The 19,693-nt window shown below is 48.4% G+C and overlaps 1 protein-coding gene across 2 annotated transcripts in view; it reads right to left on the reverse strand.

Moving 5' to 3' along the window:
- Window positions 1-10,596: 10,596 nt before the first annotated feature.
- Window positions 10,597-19,693, reverse strand: part of HUNK (hormonally up-regulated Neu-associated kinase) — a 42,209-nt gene continuing 33,112 nt past the window's right edge. The window contains exons 8-10 of one of the 2 annotated variants that reach the window (XM_083854696.1): window positions 19,258-19,341; window positions 14,273-14,336; window positions 10,597-12,024 (exon numbers count right to left, since the gene is read on the reverse strand). In XM_083854696.1, coding sequence (XP_083710822.1) covers window positions 11,381-12,024; window positions 14,273-14,336; window positions 19,258-19,341 — 792 coding nt within the window. In that variant the 3' untranslated portion in view covers window positions 10,597-11,380. Of the gene's footprint in view, window positions 12,025-14,272; window positions 14,454-19,257; window positions 19,342-19,693 lie in introns of both variants that reach the window. The other variant, XM_083854695.1, reaches the window with a different exon arrangement.

A 19,693-nucleotide genomic window follows, 5' to 3' on the forward strand; every position in this document is an offset into this window, starting at 1 on the left:
CCTTGCATGTGCTGGGCGGGTTTGTGTGGAGGAGCTGTGGGTGCTGAGCCTGCAGAGCCTCCGACAAATGGGCTTTGACAGGAGTGAGTGACAAAAGCAAGAGCTTGTGCCTGAATTGGAAGGACTCCTTTTTTCCTCCTTGCTTTCAGGAGGGCTGTTGGATGCAAAGCAGACTGACCTGTACTGTGCATCCTGTGGGGATCTGAGGGAGAGGAATGAGGATCCAGCCACCCTCTGGCTGCCAGTCTTCCTTCTGTCACATGTGGGGTGTCCAGGAGTCATCTCTCACCTCAGAGGGGCCACCAGGAGACCCACAGGCTCTGCACCACCCAACAAGCCCCCTGCCTGATCTCCCCACAGAATATGAGGGGAAATTCCCCCCAGGCACCTGTGAAACTAATTCAGACTTTTCCTCCTAAACCCCCTGCAAATGCTCCTTTTTTGCAAGGCCTGCAGAAAATAGACATGACTTCTGGAGAATTATCACACTGACCAAAATGAACTCCCTGTTATCCTGCTCTTCTCTGCTTGTTTGGTGCAGTACCTGGCATAAATTCCCTGCTGATCCTTGAGGAAGCCTTCCAGGCATTCCAGCTACCACATAAAAGCAACAAGTTGCTTCCTCATGGGGCTTAGCTGGGACAGGGCTGCATTGCCCATTCCTCTGAAATCCTGTTCTCTTTGTTTCCTTCCAAATACTGAAACAAGCAATATTTTAATTTCAGGCTCCCTCTTTCCCACACCTTGTGGGATCTTCCCAAAGAACAGTGCCAAGATTCCCGAACCCTGATGGTCGTGGGTAGCATCCAAAGGTCAGCCATCCCTTGCTGCTGAGGTTAGGATTAGGTTTGGGGTTCAGAGTGAACCCAGGGCTGTTGGAGAGGGGTTTGGGAGGGACTGCCAGAGAGAAGAGTGGGTTGTGGAGAAAGCTTGGCTGTGAAACAGATTGATCTGGGATGTATCCATGGGATCTTGTCCAACAGTCTGCCCTCCACCAGGGCTGCAGCTGAGACAGAAAGCCTTGTGCTGCTTCTGGGAAGGGGCCACCTCAGGAAAGCCTTGGCTGCAAGTCAAAGGCAAAGAGCTCAGGTCCTCCCCTTCAGGTGTGCCTTCAACACAGTCCAGACCCCACATCAAGCAACTGGTGCAAGCCTGGAGCAGATCTGAACCAGTTTGTGTCTTTTTTTTTTTTTTTTTTTTTTTTTTTTTTTTTTTTTTTTCCTTCCCATATCAGAATGACAGAAAATGGTAGTTTAAGGTTATTTTTTTCTGTTTAACCCCCTCCTAGTGTCCCAAAGAGTGCTGCACAAAGGCCTTATCAGGATTGCAGGGCAGGTTTGAAGATAAGCATTGTTTCTCTCCGTCACGATTTGAGAGTGAAGTGGTGGGAGTTTTATTATCAAAGACTGGCCCAGCTGCCAAGTTTTAAACAATTCTGAGATCAGCCCGTTCTGCCTCCCTCCCGCTGCTCTGTGTCCCTGCTTTGAAGTGATTTTTTGGAAGGACTTAATCAAGTGCAGAGCTTCCAGGCTCTCCTGCAAGCCAGGCTCAAGCATAACCCAAAGTCTAAGACTGTGAGGGCCATGAGGGGTTTTCTTTGGCTCACTTCACCCTGCTCCACTGCTCCTAATATCCCTGCTTGCCCCAAGCGTGCATTTACCTACAAAAGTGTCAGTTCACATTTTGGGCTTTGATTTGGGGACTTTTTAGCTAGATTTTGTTTTTCTCATGGTGAAGGAAACCAGTCCCAATCAGCAGAGCACCTGCTAACATTAAATTCACATCTACAGCACATGTTTTTCAGGACTGGAGCTAACACAGATTTTTTTTCTTAGCCAGTCAGTGGCAGCCCTACATCAATTAGGAGGATGTAGCAACCCAGTAGGATCTATTTGACAGTCATGCCCTGAGGTTTTAAAGTGTCTTGGTCTTTTACACAAACTGAACAAAGCCCACAAAGCTGCTGTTTGGCTCCTGTGCTCCAGTTGTTCTGGGGCTGTGTCCTCCTGCCCTGAAGTGAGGCTGAAGAAACCCTGCCAGTACTCTGGGAAGTAGGAGAAGCAAGAGCAGAGTAATTCAAATGCTTAACACCTCCCGTGGATGCAATTTGCATTGTAGAAAGACTAGGTAATTTCTCACAGTGACAGTCAGCTAGACATGAGGTGCTTCCCCTTTTTACACATCAAGAAAAGGAAATCGAGGCTATAAAAGCCCTGTTTTTGTGCCTAATCCCAGTGTTCCTCTCAGAGCCAGGGGAAGCTGCTGGGTTTGTGTCTTTGGAAGCATCTCAGGGGGCACCTGGTGGGACACACATCCAGCTCTGACCTCAGGGAAGGATGACTCCGTACAACCTCTCCTGTAGGCATTCCCCGTGTTCCTACCCTGCTCCCCTGCCCAGACTATACCAGCTCATCCAGGAATGCAAGCTGCTCCTTGTCATCATGGAAATGCTGTTCTTCCAGCAGAAATCAAATGGTAATTCTCCTACAAGTGCCAGAATTCCGGCTCGCCCGTGTTTCCCTCACGATCTCTAACAAAAAGTGATGCCTGACTCATGCCTGCACTGATTCACATCTGAGGACTCCCAGTACTGGGAAGAGCCGTGCAGACAGCCAGGGAGAGATGTTTTTTGGGGGGTTAGGAGAGTTTTCATTTCTCCTCACACAGCCTCTTGGGCCTCGCATGGGCTGTGCTGGGGGTGAGTGTCTAAGGGGGGGAACCCCAAAAGCCCTTCACCCCAAAGTCACAGCACTGCTGTCCCTGAGGAGCCCCTTGGATTTCCCCTGGTCAGAGTACCTGGGAGAAATGGTTGCTTTCTTCTCATTCATGCAGCCCCAAAACATCTGAGCTTGGTCCATGCGATTTCTCTGCCCTCCACAACCCCTGCTCGAGGGCCAGGGGATCCTGTAATCCAAACAGGACAAGAGTGACAAACAAGACAGGAGCAGGTCCCCTCCAGAGAGAGGGATGTGGGGGTGATGGATGAGGGGAGGGGAAAGGATTGATTGCAAAGAAAGGGTTTATGGCAATCCCCAGCCTAATAAAACTCAAATAGGGCAATTTCTTATTCTGAAATCCGTCAGTGACCTTTGGCAAATCAATTAATCTCTGTCTGCGCCTCTAGTAAATGGGAATAATACAGCCTTGCTGTCTGGAAAACCCTTGGTAATTCTCAGATGAAAGATGTTTTATTGGTACCAGTATCATCCTTCACTGTCATTAGCATGATAACAGATCCATCACCTAGCAACAGAGCTCTGCTTGTCCACAGATTTCTCTTGGATTTCGGCTCTCCAGAAAGCTGCTTTTCATTGCAAGAGGTTTTACAACCTGTGCCTGTTCTTTCCTTAATGTTGACTGCTACAGACAGCACATCTGCCATGGCCCAAGTTCTCCTGCCCCCTTCCACTGCCCCCTTTTACCTCTCACCATCACAGCAAACAAAACTTGCTTCTCGTAGATAAAGCATCCCAGCAGAAGTTTTGAACTTTAAAATATACACGTAAACTTCATGCAACCTTAGGAATACAACTATTTATCAGATGTGCACAAATTACAGGGGGATAAGTAGTAGTCAGGAAACTTTGTAAAATTTTCCAAAAGCCACCATTTTCTCAGACATTCCAGGCCTCAGTTTTAAGAACAAAGTTGCACATGCATGAATATCACCAACCACTGAAGATCAGGAGTCCTGCCAAGTCCTGTGGTGCCTTTAGACATGTGACTGGAGCAGTCCTTCCACCTGCAAGGGGTGCACAGACCAACCTAAACCAATAAAACCAGCATCAGCAACTACTTGGAGAGAGGGAAGCATAAGGATAGTAAAAACATTGTCCTGTCTTATCTGAGACAAGCCATCCTCAATACTTATTTTTTGTCCAAGCCCTCTGCTCAAGCATGGCTGCTTTGGGAAGGCCCCTTGCTGGGAAAAAAAAAAAAAAAAAAAAAAAAAAAAGGAAGTTGTGCACAAGGATTTTTAGATATTAAGGAGCAGTAAGATTCGTGTCTATTAAAATACATTAATTCGTGACTGCAACCCTAGGTTTACATGACTAGTTATTTAAAAATACTGTACATTCAGTAGCACTTTCAGTTTCTGAAGGCATAGCAGCCACTCCAAGGCATCAATTACTTTTTCTTTCAAAGATGAAAACCCCCCCGCAGCCATCTTATGTTTCCAGGTCAGTACCTGGGTCTGAGCAGGGCTGTCACCATGGTGCTGCCTGGGACACGAGGCAGAGTGTGACACTGTGACACGGGTAATTGCCAGCAGTTTGCCTTTCTCGTCCCTCATCACCCCAGCACAAAGCACAAACCACAATGGGTTTAAGGAATTGACTTTTAAGGTTTCATTTAACATGCCTAAAAGGATTTGAGGATGGCCAGTGTACAATGCCTGTAAGAATTGTTTCTGAGGTGCCAGCATCCCTTCGAACATGTGAGTCTGACTTTCCCTAATTGCCCTGTAATCCCATCCTCAATCCAATCCCGAATGTAATCCCATCCTCAACTGGGGAGGCACAGGTAAATCATCGGGTTCCCAGCCTGGCAGTGACTCAGGATTTGGTGTCTTCATTCCATGGAGATTGCAGGTAACTGAATAAAGATGATACTGACCACGCAAGCTGCTCTCTTGGCAACCACAATCCAAGCAGTGGGAAATATTCTGAGAAAAGGGTGGGCTGGGAAGAGAAGGAATTGCCTGAGCACACAGCGTTAGACTCTCCCAGCAAAGACAGAAATGGAAGGTATTTGTTTCCTGACATCCTTTCTTCCCTGTAACATTAGAGCATCCCTAAATCAGTTTCACAGGACATTGGCCCAGGTATCCCACAGCACAGGCCGTGAGAGGGCTCGGGTGGATGCCACATCCCTGTTTCCTGGAAGGATTGTTCAGCACAGGCATCAGGAAACACCAGGAGGATTTTCATCCTCCGGCGCTGTCAGCCTGCACCTCCTCATTGCTGATGCATTTGGATCAGGTGTGGCGGGCAGGGAAGCCTCATCTGCCATGAAATCACTTGTTTGGGTGACAGGGGGAAATCTCCACCTCTGCCTCAGTGCCTGCTGGCACCTGAACACCTTCCCCAGAGCAGGAGAGGCTGTGGGAGCACAGGGCAGGTCTGCTCAGCCTGACGAGTCTCTGCCTGGCTTATTCCTGCTTTTGCAGCCCATTCCCCCTGCCAAGTCATGCTGCCCTGTGTGCAGGGATGCAATTAATCACTTTGGAGACTGCTTCAACCCCCCGCCCCCAGCCTGGGCTCAGGGGCTCGGCTGAGCACCAAGCAACAGGTGCAACCCTGAGCTTTTTTCCACACTATTGAAGGCAAAGGGAGGTTCTTCCCTCTCTGCTAACAGCAGCATGCAGGTGGAACTTCCTGAGGCAGAAAAGTCCCTGTGACATTGACCAGGTCTCTGTCACTGGTGGAAATGGTGGGAGTCGAGGGCTGTTTGTCAGAGGAATGGTTGGATTTGGACTTTTGAAGGGTCTCCCACCCCTCATGCTAATGAAGGGTTTTAACCTCATGGAAAATCCTGCACTGTGTGCAAAGCCTTGGCTCAGGGGCAGGGAAATCAGTGGAGACCACGGGTCCTGCAGGCCTAATGGTGTGTCCATGCAGGGTTCACGTCACCTCAGGTCCCCATGCCAGGGCTCCCAGCCTGGACCAGAGGCCAGGCCGTCACAGCAGGCCAGACTATGACCCCAGCACATCCTCCCCTCCCCTGTACTGAAATGTGGGATCTCAACCCAGGAAAAACCTGAGCTGGGGGTGGGCAAGACAGCATTTTTGCTGACACTTGGAGACACAGTAAGTGTTTGACGTGCTCTAGTCCCAGCTCCAGGCCATCTGCCAGCCCAGCTCCTCACTGAGGTTGGAGCACAAGCGTCTCTCATGGCTCTACCCACAGCTACAGGCGGGACAGACAGACACCAAGTCACACAAACATGTCCTGGAGCAGGGACTGGCACACACCTTGGACATGAGTCCTTCCCTGGTGCCTCAGCACAGGCAAACTCGGGGACTGCCCTCAGCTGCAGGTAGCTTAGAGCTTTTCCCTCCAGAGACAAGACCTAAATATGTCATCTCTTCCATGTGGAAAAGAGAGGACAGCTCGGAGAAAAAGAAAACTCGAGGTTTTCCATCCATGGGGTTTGCCAGCCCAGAGCCCAAGCTCTGAAGCACTGGCAGCTCCCTGCTGGACTCACATGGGCAGCAATGCCCCATCCCTGTCCCTCAGCGTGTCCGTGGGACATGGAGGAGAAGGGAAATGGCAACTATGGCTAACAACTTCTGGGACTGATGTACTCAACACCTCCCCATGCATTCAGCAGCCTTGGAGGGGCTGAACCCCACAGGTAATGCACCCTGAGAAACAGCAGCAATGCAGAACTGCAGCCAGGGGCACCCAGGACAGCCGAGCATTTCCCACCCAGGGCAAAGCCTCCAGTGCAGCTCCACGGGAAACTCCCAGCACAGCTGAAGGCTCACATCCCTACCCACTTACCAGGAAAGGACAGAGGGGTCACAGGCAGCTGCATCCGTGGCTGAAACATTGAAATGAAGTGCTGTAAGAAGGGCCCCTGGAGCGTGGTGATCCATTGTCCCTGTAAGGCGCCGGACAATCGCCCTGCTCCACCCCAGTGACATTTCTGCAGACGTACAGTAAAGGCAGCTGACACAGACCCCGAATTTCCCATTTCCCAGGAATTTCTAGATAGAACAGACACTGAAACACCTGTCCAGTGTGCAGTTTTGGCTGTGAGCTGAATACCTCCCAAAGGAGCGCTGCGGGGCCCTCAGGGACACCACCTGTGTGCCTGTGATTAACCAGCTGCTCCCCCTGGGCCAGGCCTGAGCCCCTCTCCTGACAGCCCTGCCTGGCAGGGAGCCTCTCTGGCAGCTCCCTTTCCAACCCTCAGATGTGGCAGCAGCCCTGAAAGTGCAGTGGAGCTGCTCCAGCCGAAGGGAAGGCTGCACGGGAAGTGCTGCTGGGAATGCTGGCTCAGCACAGAAACCCCAAACACAGCTGCTGGAGGGGCTGAGGCTTTCAAAAGCACCATCCCACTTCTTTAGGAAGGGGAAAGGTTAGCACAGAACTACTTTCAGTTTGGGGAGAGGCACCAGATGCATTCCCATTTTACCTAAATCCGTGTTCTCAGACACTTTGTTTTCTCCAGCCTCACACTCCGAAGCATTCAGGCCTTTTCATCCAGGACTCTGCTCCCAGACATCCAGCCCAGCTGCAGAATCACTCCCAACAGAGCCTGGAGGCTCCAGAAATGTTAACAGCAGGTTCAAACCTCTCAGGTTTGCTTGGCAGCCTTTCAGGCCAGAAGAGCTGGTGACCTGTGACAGTTTTGTCACCATGAGCCGACAGAGTGAGGCCCCGTCCCTGGCAACTGCAGTGACACCTCTGCACAAGCCTGGTGTGCCCTTTTCTCCCACGCAGGAGAAACTGAGAGGATCTCCTGTCTCTGGGGCTGGGAATGTGAACTGTTGAGTAGTTTTTGCTGTGAACATTGAGGCAGACCCATTGCACATTGGTTCATCCACAACTGAAATCTCCCTTTGTGTTTAAACAAAGAAAAAGGCCTTAGATTTCTGGTTATGAGCTGTCAGAAAAGGTCATGCCTGGGAGCACCTGTCACAGATCCCATATTCCAGCATCCCTCAGCCTCCTGAAAAATGTCAGAGCCCTCCTGGCTGCTTTCTACCAAAGGGAGTCTAAAATCAGACATCTTCCAGATTTGATGAGGTTTGGTGACCAGGTAGAGGAAACTCCAATCAGCTCATTGGGATGCACAGGAAACATGGTTCCAAGTCCACTCATGGGCAAATTAGGAGCAGAGATGGGAGAGAAAACCTCATTTTATCTAACAGCCATCTGGAAATAAAGCCTCTGGTGACCTTTCTTTTTTCTGGATTCTGTCCATTCTGCTTGTAAGAGATACAAGGAATTGGGTTTTTTCCTCTTGTATAGGTAGAAGAGTGCTCTTCATAAAAACATTAATAAATATCATAAAATTAGTTTAATTTTAAAACAAACTTAGCACCTTATCCTTACTCAATAAACATCTTATTTCTTCTCTCCTGGCATCAGCAGGGAGACAGCAGAGATGCTCCTGCAAACTCCAAACCCACTCCAGGCTCTGTCTGGAGGCCCTTTGTTCTTCTGATTGCCTGTGCCTCAGTAACAGAAATCCTATTACAGGCTTCCTTTGAGATAAGTATTGAACAGTTCTGTGATGCTCCAAGGAAGCTGTGTGGAGGGGAGATACATGAGAGAAAATTGACCATTTGTGGCCACAGAGGATGGAAAGATCAGGGAAGAGACAGGCAAAATCCAAACTCCTGCACACAGCAATAGTGAATTTCCTGAATTTTCTGTTCACTTCTGGATGAGCATGGCCCATATGAGCTTGGGGTGCTACAAGCAGTGAAGTTTTTTTAGCATTTAGCAGCCCGTTTACAGGAGAAGTACAAAGACCAACACCTTCAGCAACAGCTGCTGATTTCTGTTCTTTCTCACTGAATAAATCCAACACCTGTTTTTCCAGGCAGAAGAGCCTGAACAAAAACACTTTTACCACTCTGGATCCTGAACTGCTGCCCAGTGATCAGCCAGTTTGCAAAACCCTCCTGGTAAGTGTTTCACAGCTGCTCCATTGACTCTGCTGGGCTCTACATGTGATCAGCAGCTCAGAAAGACCCCACAGAGGTGTTTCCATCTTGCACCAAAGCTCAGAACTGCTCTTTCCCAGCACCCACCCTGAAGGGTAAGGTGTATTCTCAGCTGTCAAACAGATTCATGACAGGTTTGGTGCCAAGACTGAGGCAAACACCAGAAAAAGATTTCAAACTTCCACTAGACCAGGTTGCTTCAAGCCCATCCAACCTGGCCTTGTAGTTTTTGTCACTTTGCTACACAGTGACCTGGCAAACAAAGTCAGCAGTCTGTGGCAATCTTGTTCAGAAAGTACATACATTTAATAATGATACCAAATACAGCTTCTCCCCACTGGAATTTCCACTATGATATTCAGTAGGTCCCTTCTGTGGTCACTGCAGTTGGACTGTACACAGCTACTGACTATGCTGAATACGTGGTTATGTTTTAGCAGTGTAGTATTCCTATATTCTCTGTAAATATAATAAAAGATTTAACACTTGTTTTCACTCTGATTCTTACACTTATTTCCTGTGTTTCCACAAAAAAATACCCAACCAAAACATGTCTCTTTACTGCCTCCCTCAACCTTTTATTGGGTTCCAAATAAACCTGAGTTTGTAATTCAAGTCGGCATCTGCCATCTGTTCAGGTATGTGAGTCTGATGCACACAAAGGAGGGGATTTCAGTGGTCCCTGACTTCAGTGGTCCCTGATTTCAGTGGTCCCTGCCCACTGGCTTGGCAGCACAAATATGTTCTTAGCATGAAGTGAATGAAAATGCTCCAACATTTATCAATGAAGGCGCTAAAATGGCCCCCTGGGATGCACAGGTGCCCTCTACAAAAAGAATGCAACACTTCTTGATCTGAAAATGGGTAAAATTATTTCAGGGCTGTCTTTTCTCATCATATTGGGGCATTCATGTGTATTATTTTACAGGTAGCACAACTCCCTCAGAGGTGGGAGTCCTCACTTCACTGAAGGGTCCAAGGTGCACATGGACTCTCCAGTGCCAAACTCCAGTGCTGAGGGGAAGGTCCCACCTGCAGGGATGAGATAGGTGCTCTGGGCACCACTCTGCTGCTTTTGCCAGCACTGAGCAGTCCAGTTGTCTGTCAGTATTTGGATTAATGTCCATTTTCTCCTGCAGATTTTGGTGTCAGGCCCGTGTTATGCTGCAAACCAGGAACAAAGGCTCAGCTATGGGCTCTGCTGGAGACCTGCTCCCCTGCCTCTGCTGCCCCTCCTGACCCTGGCTCTGAATATCCTGCTCATGGAACTGGAAGGAAAACTTCCCAAACAGGGGGAACCCTCAGCATCTGCATGGACACCAACGGGGCAATGAGATTGACTGTAAAAGTGTGGATGAAAATAGGGCCTGGATTCCTACCAGTGGCAACATCCCATCTTCCAAAGACAAGAAGACACCACCTCTGCTTCCTGGGTTTGGAAATGACATTCAGTGGTGGGAGCAAAGTGGGTCAGGGCTGCCCATGGGGGAACCAGACTGGAACAAGCTTTGCTGAGATGCTCTGAACACACAAACATGTACACAGGGGTGGTACAGGTGAGAGAAAAGAGCAGTCTTTGTCTTTGGCTAAACCTTCTCATTTATAGGAAAGGGTTTGAGGACAGAAACAGAACCAAAAAGATGTTGCCAACCTCTCAGATGTATCATTTACTTAAAAAAAAAAAAAAGACTGGTATACAGAACATGGTGTCTTTTAAGAAACTTAATCTTCACTGCTCATAACAATACCCAGTTTTTGGTAACCACTACATTACCAATCTTGGAGTATAAAATGGACTTGGTACAGGTTCATGTGTCCTTTATTAGTCTTTTTAATTCACTGCAGTCTCAGAGAAGCCTTCAGGTGTGTCCAGTGCTGCCTTGATGTAACAGGGGCTAATGCAGGCGCTGGCTGATTGTTTGAAGCACCTGCTTGCAGACCCCTCATATGAAAGGAACCGGCCTTTAATGCAGTGAATTTCCATGCAATGACACTTGTTTTTAAATAATCATGTTTCTTGTGACATGATTAAATCATAGTTTTCTTTATGAAAAAAAATGATTGTGTTATTACCTACTTTATGTAATTAACAGTAAAATCTGCTTGGAATTCCAATATTCCCACTTTTTCTGAATTAGACCACTCGTGTCTTTATTCAAGCTTCCACCACCTTCATCTTCTCGGCAGGGCTTGTCAAGCAAGCTCACTTTGGACAGAGTATCTGGGGTTTTCCCCCTTGCCTGCCCCAAAGACAATGCCTGCAGCAGTACCACATGCTGCGTGGCACAGGCAGGTGCAGCAGGGACAGTCTCACCACAGATCTTGGCCCGGCATCCGTGGCACCACAGATTTCCTGGAGGAACCAAACCCTCAGTGCTCGCGGTTCTTCCGACCAACCTCGCTGCGACAGCAGGCGAGAGCAGTGAAAATACAGATTCACGCAGCTCTTGCAGGATGTTTTACTGTACAGTCAGATGCCAAATGCGAATATTTCTTAACAGCACAAGCGCAGCCCTTTTCTTTCAATTTTAATATGCAGGACAATGCCTTCCTTGCAAGCAAACCTCCAATTTCCTGTGCGGCACCACTGCAGGGTATCCCGCAGTGACAGCAACATGCCTGTGGCTTTCCCTTCTTGCTCAAAGGAGAAAAAGTTGGATCCCAGAGAAAAGCAGTGCAAATCCCAGGGTGTCAGACTAACACTGGCCACTGACAGGCTCTGTGTTGAAGGAAATCTGTGTGGGGCTCATCTGCTGCAGCTGAGGCATCCTGGCTTCCAGGGGCTTCTCGCCCGTCGACTGCATGGTCTGGTTCCTCTTGCGCAGCATCTGTCCAATCCCCATCATGGGGAACCTGCCCCTGCTTTTCACACAGTTTGGGCTGCCCAGGGGGTTGCTGGGCACCAGCTGAGTAGGGGACACTGCTTCCTCCTTTGACTGATATGCTTTTTCTTCGTACGTGAAAGAGACCTGGGTGGGGTGAATGGGGGAAGTGCTCCTCGGGGGAAAGAGCGGGGACAGTGTCCTTTCACTTGAGCTTTTGTAAGGGAAATTCACTGGTGAGCCTAGAATTCTGTACTGGTGAGAGGGGGAAACCTGGTCTATCTGGTCCTCTCTGTCCACTGACTCGAAGGAGTGCACAATATTCAGGATGAGAGGGGAGTCCTTCGCCCGGCCCCCAATCCGTGATGGCTCTGGCTGGGGAGATTCCTGCCTCTTGAGGAGCCGAGGGGTCCTGGGGGGTGGCTGCTGGACCTCCAGGTATTCCAGGGAGCTGGAAGTGACACAGCCCGTCTTGGGTGCCAGGGGCTCGTGGAAAGGGCTCACGCCACCGCTGGAGTCTGCAAAGCAATGGGAGAGGGAAGCAGAAAAGCACTTTGCAGTTACCAGCACTGCCTGCCCTGGTGGGCACCTCCCACACAGGAACCTGGTAAGTGCACCAGCTACAGCAGATCTGGGCCTGGAATACACTCAGAACCCAAATCCCCCACTCTCCCATAATAATGTCATTGTTTCCGAGGTAATTTATCTGCCCTATTCCTCACAGGCAGGAAAAGTGCTTAAACTGAGACAGGGACTTGAAAGGGAAAACCACAGATATCTTCACGCTGCTTGTATTAATTATACCCTCTAATGCCATGCCTGAGAAATCTCACATTTCTCCTTTCTTAGCACAAGTTTGTGTGGCTCTTGCTGGGGCTGTATTCACTGACACACCTAGAGACACAGGGGAGCACAGTGAGTTAATCTCTGGTGGCTCTCCTTGCATTTTGGAACAAAATCTGTTCCTGGTTTCACACATGTAAATATGGAGTAGCAGCACCGGGCCAGATTCAGGCTGTTACAGTTGGAACAGATTTGCTGCATCAACTTCAGTGAGAACCTTCCTCCAGCAAGGGCTGAAAATAAATGGAACAACCTTTGCAGGATTTGGTCCAGTCAAACAAACAGCACGTGGAGAAGATCTCAGTTCCTACAGAACACTGGCACTGCTTCATGCCAAGCTAATCACAAGCAAACATATTTTGCTGCCTTGATGGAAAGCTGTCCCAGGAACCTGATTGCTAGGTCCCCTTAATTGAATTAACTGGTAGCTATTCCATCAGTTCCCTCGGTCTCAAATCATCTAAAAAGGACCTAAAATAATTTAGCTCTGCCAGCACTCAGGTCACAGCCACAAATCTCACATGTATTTCTTCTGGAGTGATGGTCTTGTCAGGGATTGAGAGCTGAATGGATGAACAGGATGAAAGCTCACACTTGTCTGGTAAAAGTAGAAAGAAGTTCAATCCAACCTTCAGTTTCTTTCTAAAACTGGCCAAAATTATTTAAGATGTGTCAAAACATAGTCTCCATAAGCAGACAGATGCTTTAGCTGAGATCTGCATGATTTTCATATTTCAGAACAAAAAAGCAAAGAGAAACATAAAGAGGGAAAAAATGAACTAGATTTTCTTCCCTCTGTGCCTTCTTCCCAAAAGGGACAGCAAATCTGAGCAAAACGGGCATTTTAAATTTTTTTTTTACATTTTTTTCACAGTATGTATGTGCCATTTCTGACCAGCTCCCTGGACTCCTGCCACCTTGCAGCAGAGATTCCTGTGCTGCCAGACTATTTGACAATTTTTTTTCACATCGAACACAACAAAGGATAAATTATCAAGTCACGACAATGAGCATGAAAGCATCACAAGCCACCACTCTGAACAACCCCAACACCACAGTAAATAATTTACATCACTGTATTTCCTCACACCAGTCTGTAGTGACCTCCCCTCATTTAGTTCCTTATTTAACAGTGGGCTACATCACCTTCCTGCTCCTCAGGTCTCCTCCCATCCAGGTGTGCACTGCCCACACCCCATTTTCCCTGCTGACTCCCCTTTTCCTCCACTCCCTTCTCTGCCCTTCTTTTGCCAGCAGTTTTCACCCACTCCTCTCAGGCTGCCCTTTGTGATTAATACCCTGCTCTCTTCTGGCTGTCACATCTTTTCCTTTCCCTGCTCACGATTCCCCACCTCCTGATGGGCAATTGCTGAGGTTGGCAGTCCCGCCTGTCTTTCCTTGAGGCTGCCTCTTTCCCATTCCTCCACCATCAACTCCTCCCAGGGACTCGTCGAGGTCAGGGATTCTCCCATGCTGCTCCTTATCCCCCCCTCAGGAAAACACAGTGGCTGGTAGGAAGGAGCTTGGCTACCAGCTCCAGTTCCTGGGTGATCTAGGGTGGGTGGTGATGCTTTCAAAACAGCAGCGTGAGAGTGGATGATTGTGTGTGAGGACGTGTAAACAGGGGAAGAAACTGCCTCTTTAAAGCACTGTAGGAATTCTGTCAAACACACAAAGTGAGGACTCCTGCCTGCTGAGCACCAGCATGGTTTCCTCATGGAAAACATGGAAACCTCATGGTGGCATTTCATTCCACCTGTGCTGACATGACCCAGGCCTCCCTCCCACACCATCCCCAGAGCCACAGGGAATGCAAATCCAGAGTCTTTGCTCACAAGCACACACCAGGCAGGACAGGACAGGCTCAAAGCACCACACCACACATGCACACACAGAGCCAGCACTGGCCTTTCTCCCACTGACCTTTGTCTGGACCCCCGGCTTTGGCAACTTTCCGGTCCTTCAGCAGAGCCTTGGTGTTCTGGATCTGTGAGATAAGACAGGAAGAAGGCTGTCTATATGAAACTGGACTTTTCTCAGTTTTCTTTGGGAGCTGACGGTGAAGAATCTCCCCTTTCTTTTCTTGCTCTTTGAGTTTTTTGTCCTTTAGGTTGCAAAACAAACAAGAACAATTTGGTTTACTCAAGGGAAGTTTCAGTGAGCCCCAGACCTACAAGGTGGATTAAGTACTATGTATTTACAAGGAACTTTTTCTGACTACTCGGAGTAACTAAATCCTCATTTTCCTCCAAACAGTTTGCCATGATTTCATGGCTCCCCTCTGCTCTGACATTCAGACAGCATGAAAGCTGGTTTTGGAAAATTAAAGGAAAAAGGAAGTTTTCTCTTGGAGAAAGTAGATGAAGGTTTGTGCTCCTCCATACCTGAAATACTCTACTTAAGCACCAAAAGAAGTCTTTGATTTCTCTTTACTCCGCTCCCTCTGAGATTTAAAAAGAGGAGATGCAAAGTTTTAAAGAAGTGTAAAGCCTTTGAGTCGTGTATCTTCTGTCCAGACAAGATCTGGGGGAATACAGCTCTTACTTTTACAGCATCTCTGCAACTGCACAAGACATGGAAGGGGAGAAAACCATTGAGCCATCCATTCCCTGAGCCCTAACTCCTGGTCGTGATGGGGAAGGCAGCTGAAGGTGGGACTGCAAGAAGAAGAAGAAGATAGGTTTGATCTCCAGTGATGACAGAGAAAAAACAGAACTTGGGAGCAGGACTCTGAAGAGGAGGCCAATTTTCAAAGCCCTCTTTTACAGTGAAAATTCATTGCATCTTCTTTCAGTCACTGGATTCAGCAAACCGTTTAACACCCTTTACCTGTCACTGATCTCTAGGGGAGCCCAAAGTCTTATTTCACATTTAAAAAAATGTTCTGGTTGGTTTGGGATTGTTTTTGTGGTCATAGTTCTCATTTAAGCAACACGTTTTGCTGCATCTGATTAAAAGGTCACTGTAAGTACAAATCTTTTTTACAAAGTGAAGGAAAGTTCCTTCCCCCAATTATGTGCCTGTGTTTTGTCTGGTAATTATGCACTGCAACTCTTGATTTTCTTTTGCAAGGTCACTGACGTAGAGTCTATGAAAACCCTCAAAGTGCATAAAAAGACTTGAGAGAGGAAAAGAAAGATGCAGAAGACAACTTGGATTCTCCTGGGCTCTGGAACAGCTCTGGAAGCAAGACAGACACCAAAGAGGCAAAAATCTGGACTCATGAACATTCCCATCTCAGATGGAGCTTGGTTCCCTGCACAGACACCATCTGGGCACTGCTGGACTCTGCAACCTTGCAGGAGTTGCACAGCTGGAAAGAAGACTTTTGTGACTCACAAACCAAAATTATTAGTTTTAATACCAACATGGTTGGGTGGATGACTTGGGAGAAGAAGAACCTGAGATCCTCTGTGAGCTCCTCACTGGCTTCACCTCAGCCTCCCTTCGTGCACGTGTTTTTTGCTCCCATCCATCCTTTATCCCCTCCAACTCCTTTCCCCCTGGCTAGCTGCAGCTGGCTGACCCTTCCACAGCCACAATGGAGGTCCTCATGGAGCTGGACACCTTGGTCCACCTTTGGAGGTGCCTGTCCATGCCATGCTTGGAGTAACTGTGGATCAGGCACTTGGTGGGCACAGTCCTTCCTGGTGAGGCTGAAGTGGTAACAGCAAAAATGACAGCGGCAATACTACTGCTCATGATGCTGTGGGAATATCATCCTTCCACAGCAGCCAGGGGAAGGTGTGCAGCTCACTCTGAGCCCACCACACTGTTTTTCCTCCCACAACTCTGAATCTCTGCTGTTGAGAGAGCCTTCATCAGAGACCAGGCTGTCCCAAGGATCTTCTTATAAAGGGACTCATGATGATGAGTCTAAGTGGTGACCATATTAGGCCCACAGGAGCCAATCCAGATTGTTAGGAGCTATCTGCTATTCTGGACAGGTGAGGAAGAGTCTGTGTGCTGGTTGCTGCAGCCTCTGTCTGAGTGCAGGACGTGCCAGGGCTGCAGTATTTTTAGCCTGACAGTGCACGAGCCAAGCTGCAGCTCCTCACCTGCCAAGTGCTCCTGCCTTTGCCCTCACCCTGCTGGTACATTCTCTCAGCCACAGCAACACTGCCACTCCACACAATTAAAGCACCCCTGACAAAGGAAATTCACACATCCGGTGCTGGCAATTAATTACTTCACGCTGGATGAACACTGCAAATAGTCTTGGAAGTGTTTCTAAAACTGCTAACGTTGCTCCCTAATGACCACAGTTGTGAGAGGCTCAGAACCAAAGTCCTGAACTCCCTAGGTGCCACGCACTTATATTTGGAAAGGGAAGGAAGATTTCATTCAGGGGAGTTGTGAAAGTTCCCTCTGCACTGCGGAGTGCATGTCCCACTGTCCCATCATGCAGGAGCTGCACCGGTATGCTACACTTGAATAGGTTGGGAATTACATCACCCTCTGCTATTTCCTGTCCTGACCTTGACCCTCAAACCTACTCTTAGTCCCAGCAATGGATTTGAAAGGCAGATAAAGGGTATTTGCCTTGGCCACGTCTGATAGGACAAGGAAGCCAGTTTTTAAAAACTGCAAATTCCACGTCTGAGCTGTCCCCTGGAGGGACAGCCATTCATCCCGAGACCCCTTCCACAAATAAAGAGATGGAGAGAGCCACAGACTGCTGCCTGCCTCCTGTCCCTGCACAGCCCATCTGTGCTGAGCACTACAGTGGCACCAGCCTGGAAACAGCCTGGGCACCTCACACCCACAGCAGCCTGGGCCCCTCTCTACCCCGGATCAGGAGACCTGGTGGAGGAGAGGGGCAGACAGGGGCACATGGGCAATGGTCATGCTGGCAGCTCCTCCTGAAGCCAAGTCCTTATTTCCCATTGCTGAGGAGAGGTGGGAGAAATTCCATGTCTGCTGAAGCCGGAGCTGACCATCCCTCCCCCTCCTATTCCCATGGCAACCTGCAGCTCTGCTCCCTAGGGACCACTGGCTCCCAACTCCTGCTCTGGAAATGGTGGGGAGGGATAAGGGGATTCCATCTCCAGCTCATGAACCTTCCTGAGCTTACAAAACCCCCTCCCCTGAATCCCCACTGAGCTGGACACTGCCAGGGCTGTTCCACCAACATGGAGAGGGTGTTATCAATAAATTTTGATTTATTCCACCCTCAGGAGATGTGTCTGCCTTAGTTACACAGGGCAGCAGCATCCCATGGTGTGCATTCACTCCTGTGTGCTGCTCCACCTGTTCTGCCACAGTAAAAGTAATGTAATCCCCCTGTGTAAGTACAGCTAAAGCAACAGAAAACACTGTAGAACCAGAGGCTGGGTTGAAAGGGACCTCAGAGCCCATCTCCATCCCCTGCCATGGGCAGGGACATCCCCCCCCAGCCCAGCCTGGCCTGCACTTCAATACCATGTGCCCAAGTAGCAGGAGAACAGGCTGTTATCATCATCATAATTATTATTATTATTATTATTATTATTATTGCAGTGTCTGCACAGTGAGTGCACCCTGGTAAGTATTTCAGGAAAAACATGACACCCCCTCATCCCCCAAATAGCTCCCCTGGGACTAACTCTGAGTGCAGGAGAGGCTTTGGAGGGAGCTCCTGTCCCTAAACTGGGGTCATACCCTGGCCTTGCTGTTTGTTCCCAGTTTTCCTCAGGGCAGTGAGCTCTCCAGGCAGGCCTTGCTCAGCCTCCCCTGCAGGAGCAGAAGCTGTGAGCTGATCCCTGGAGAATGCAGAATCCCAGAGCACAGTGGCTCTGGCACTACTCAGGAGAAGTGACACCAGCACCTGCTCCAGAGATGATGGATTCTGGATCCTGCAAGATGCTCCACACAGCATCTGAAGCTCAACCCCCAGTACCTGCCCGTGTTTCCAGGGAATGCTGCCCTGCAACAGCTTGAATAAGTTGTGAGAGCTCTGTGAAATATCACATTCATTGAGTCTATCCACTGCTGATCCATTCCAAGTAAGGAGGTTTAGATTTATTCAAGAAAAGAATAAGTGCTTTGCCCTGATATTTCCATCTGGCTTGCAGTTCAGCTTGCCTTGCAAGCAGCCTTTGTAATAAACAAGACCAGCCACGACACAAATCTGCCCCTGCAATTAGATCATCAATCCAGAGCTGAGGAGCAGCTTTGGAAACAGACAGGCTCCTCAAGAATGCTGCTCTTTGTGTTGGCAGGGAAGACGTGCACAGCTCATATTACTCCTGTAATTTTAGTGCTTGGCAAAGAATCAGCCAGGAGAAGAAAAATCCAGTCATGATTTAATAGAAAATACCTTCTCTGCTTGCAGGCAAGAAGACTGGAGGCCAACAAAAAACAAAAGGTTAAATCTTTTGTCTGCCCAAGGGAATTCCTTCATGATGCAGTGGGCTGATCCCACATCACTTCAGCTAAGGAGCAGAGAAAACTGACTTTTGAAGACTGTTGTGCTAATACAGCGTCACTGCTACTGGCAGCCACACCAGGGTTGGCCCAGGACACCAGAAGGGTCACCCTGGCTGTCATTCAGCTCTCTGTCCTACAGCACCAAGGTCTCAAGGCTCAGAGCCTCAAGAACACTCAGTTTTCATCTTTTTATAACACCAGCAGCTTGCACCCCAGAATGAAGCTATGGAGCCCCCTGTTTGCATCATTTTGCTAAACAGAGATTTAAAAATGTTAATTTCTTTAAAAACTCTGAAAGTTACCTTTCTGTTTCCTCTCTAGGGGGTTACTATTTGTGTCTTTGAAAAGAAACAAAGGGAGTTATTTGTCCTGCACAGGCAAGACCACAGGTCTTTCTTTTCTCCACAGGTCCACAAACCCATCACTTTAACCACAATCACCAAGGATGCTCAAATTCAATCTGCCTTCAAGGCACTTCAACAAGCTTTGGTGAGCTTTACCTCATAGGAGTCTTTATTTGCTTTGTATTTTTCTATCTGGTAGAGCTGGTTCTTGTGGCAAATACTGTCCTGGCCTTCAGCCTTCTGCGGAGAGAAAAGCACAGAAAAGTAAAATATGTAAGATAATTAGAGAAACCTAATGTTTAATTACTGCTTAATGGACTGTACCCACTCTTGGCCCTTAGCAGAGGGGCATCAGCTTATAGAGGAGATGGATTTGCTCCATTACATTTTAAATATCATTGGTGGCATCATCACTAATGTCAAAAGGACTGAGGAAAGGAAAAAACCATTAAGACGCTGCTGTCAAAGCTGTGCTCAGGGGCCAGGGAGATTACATCAGGTAAAACTTCCAGCTGAGTTTTCACTTAAAAAAGCTAAGCAAGTTGAAGAGCTCTTAAGTTTCTCCTTGACGTCCTGACTCAACAAACTGTGT

This window comes from Zosterops lateralis, assembly GCF_965231275.1.
Source record: "Zosterops lateralis genome assembly, chromosome: 2".
Lineage (NCBI taxonomy): Eukaryota > Metazoa > Chordata > Aves > Passeriformes > Zosteropidae > Zosterops > Zosterops lateralis.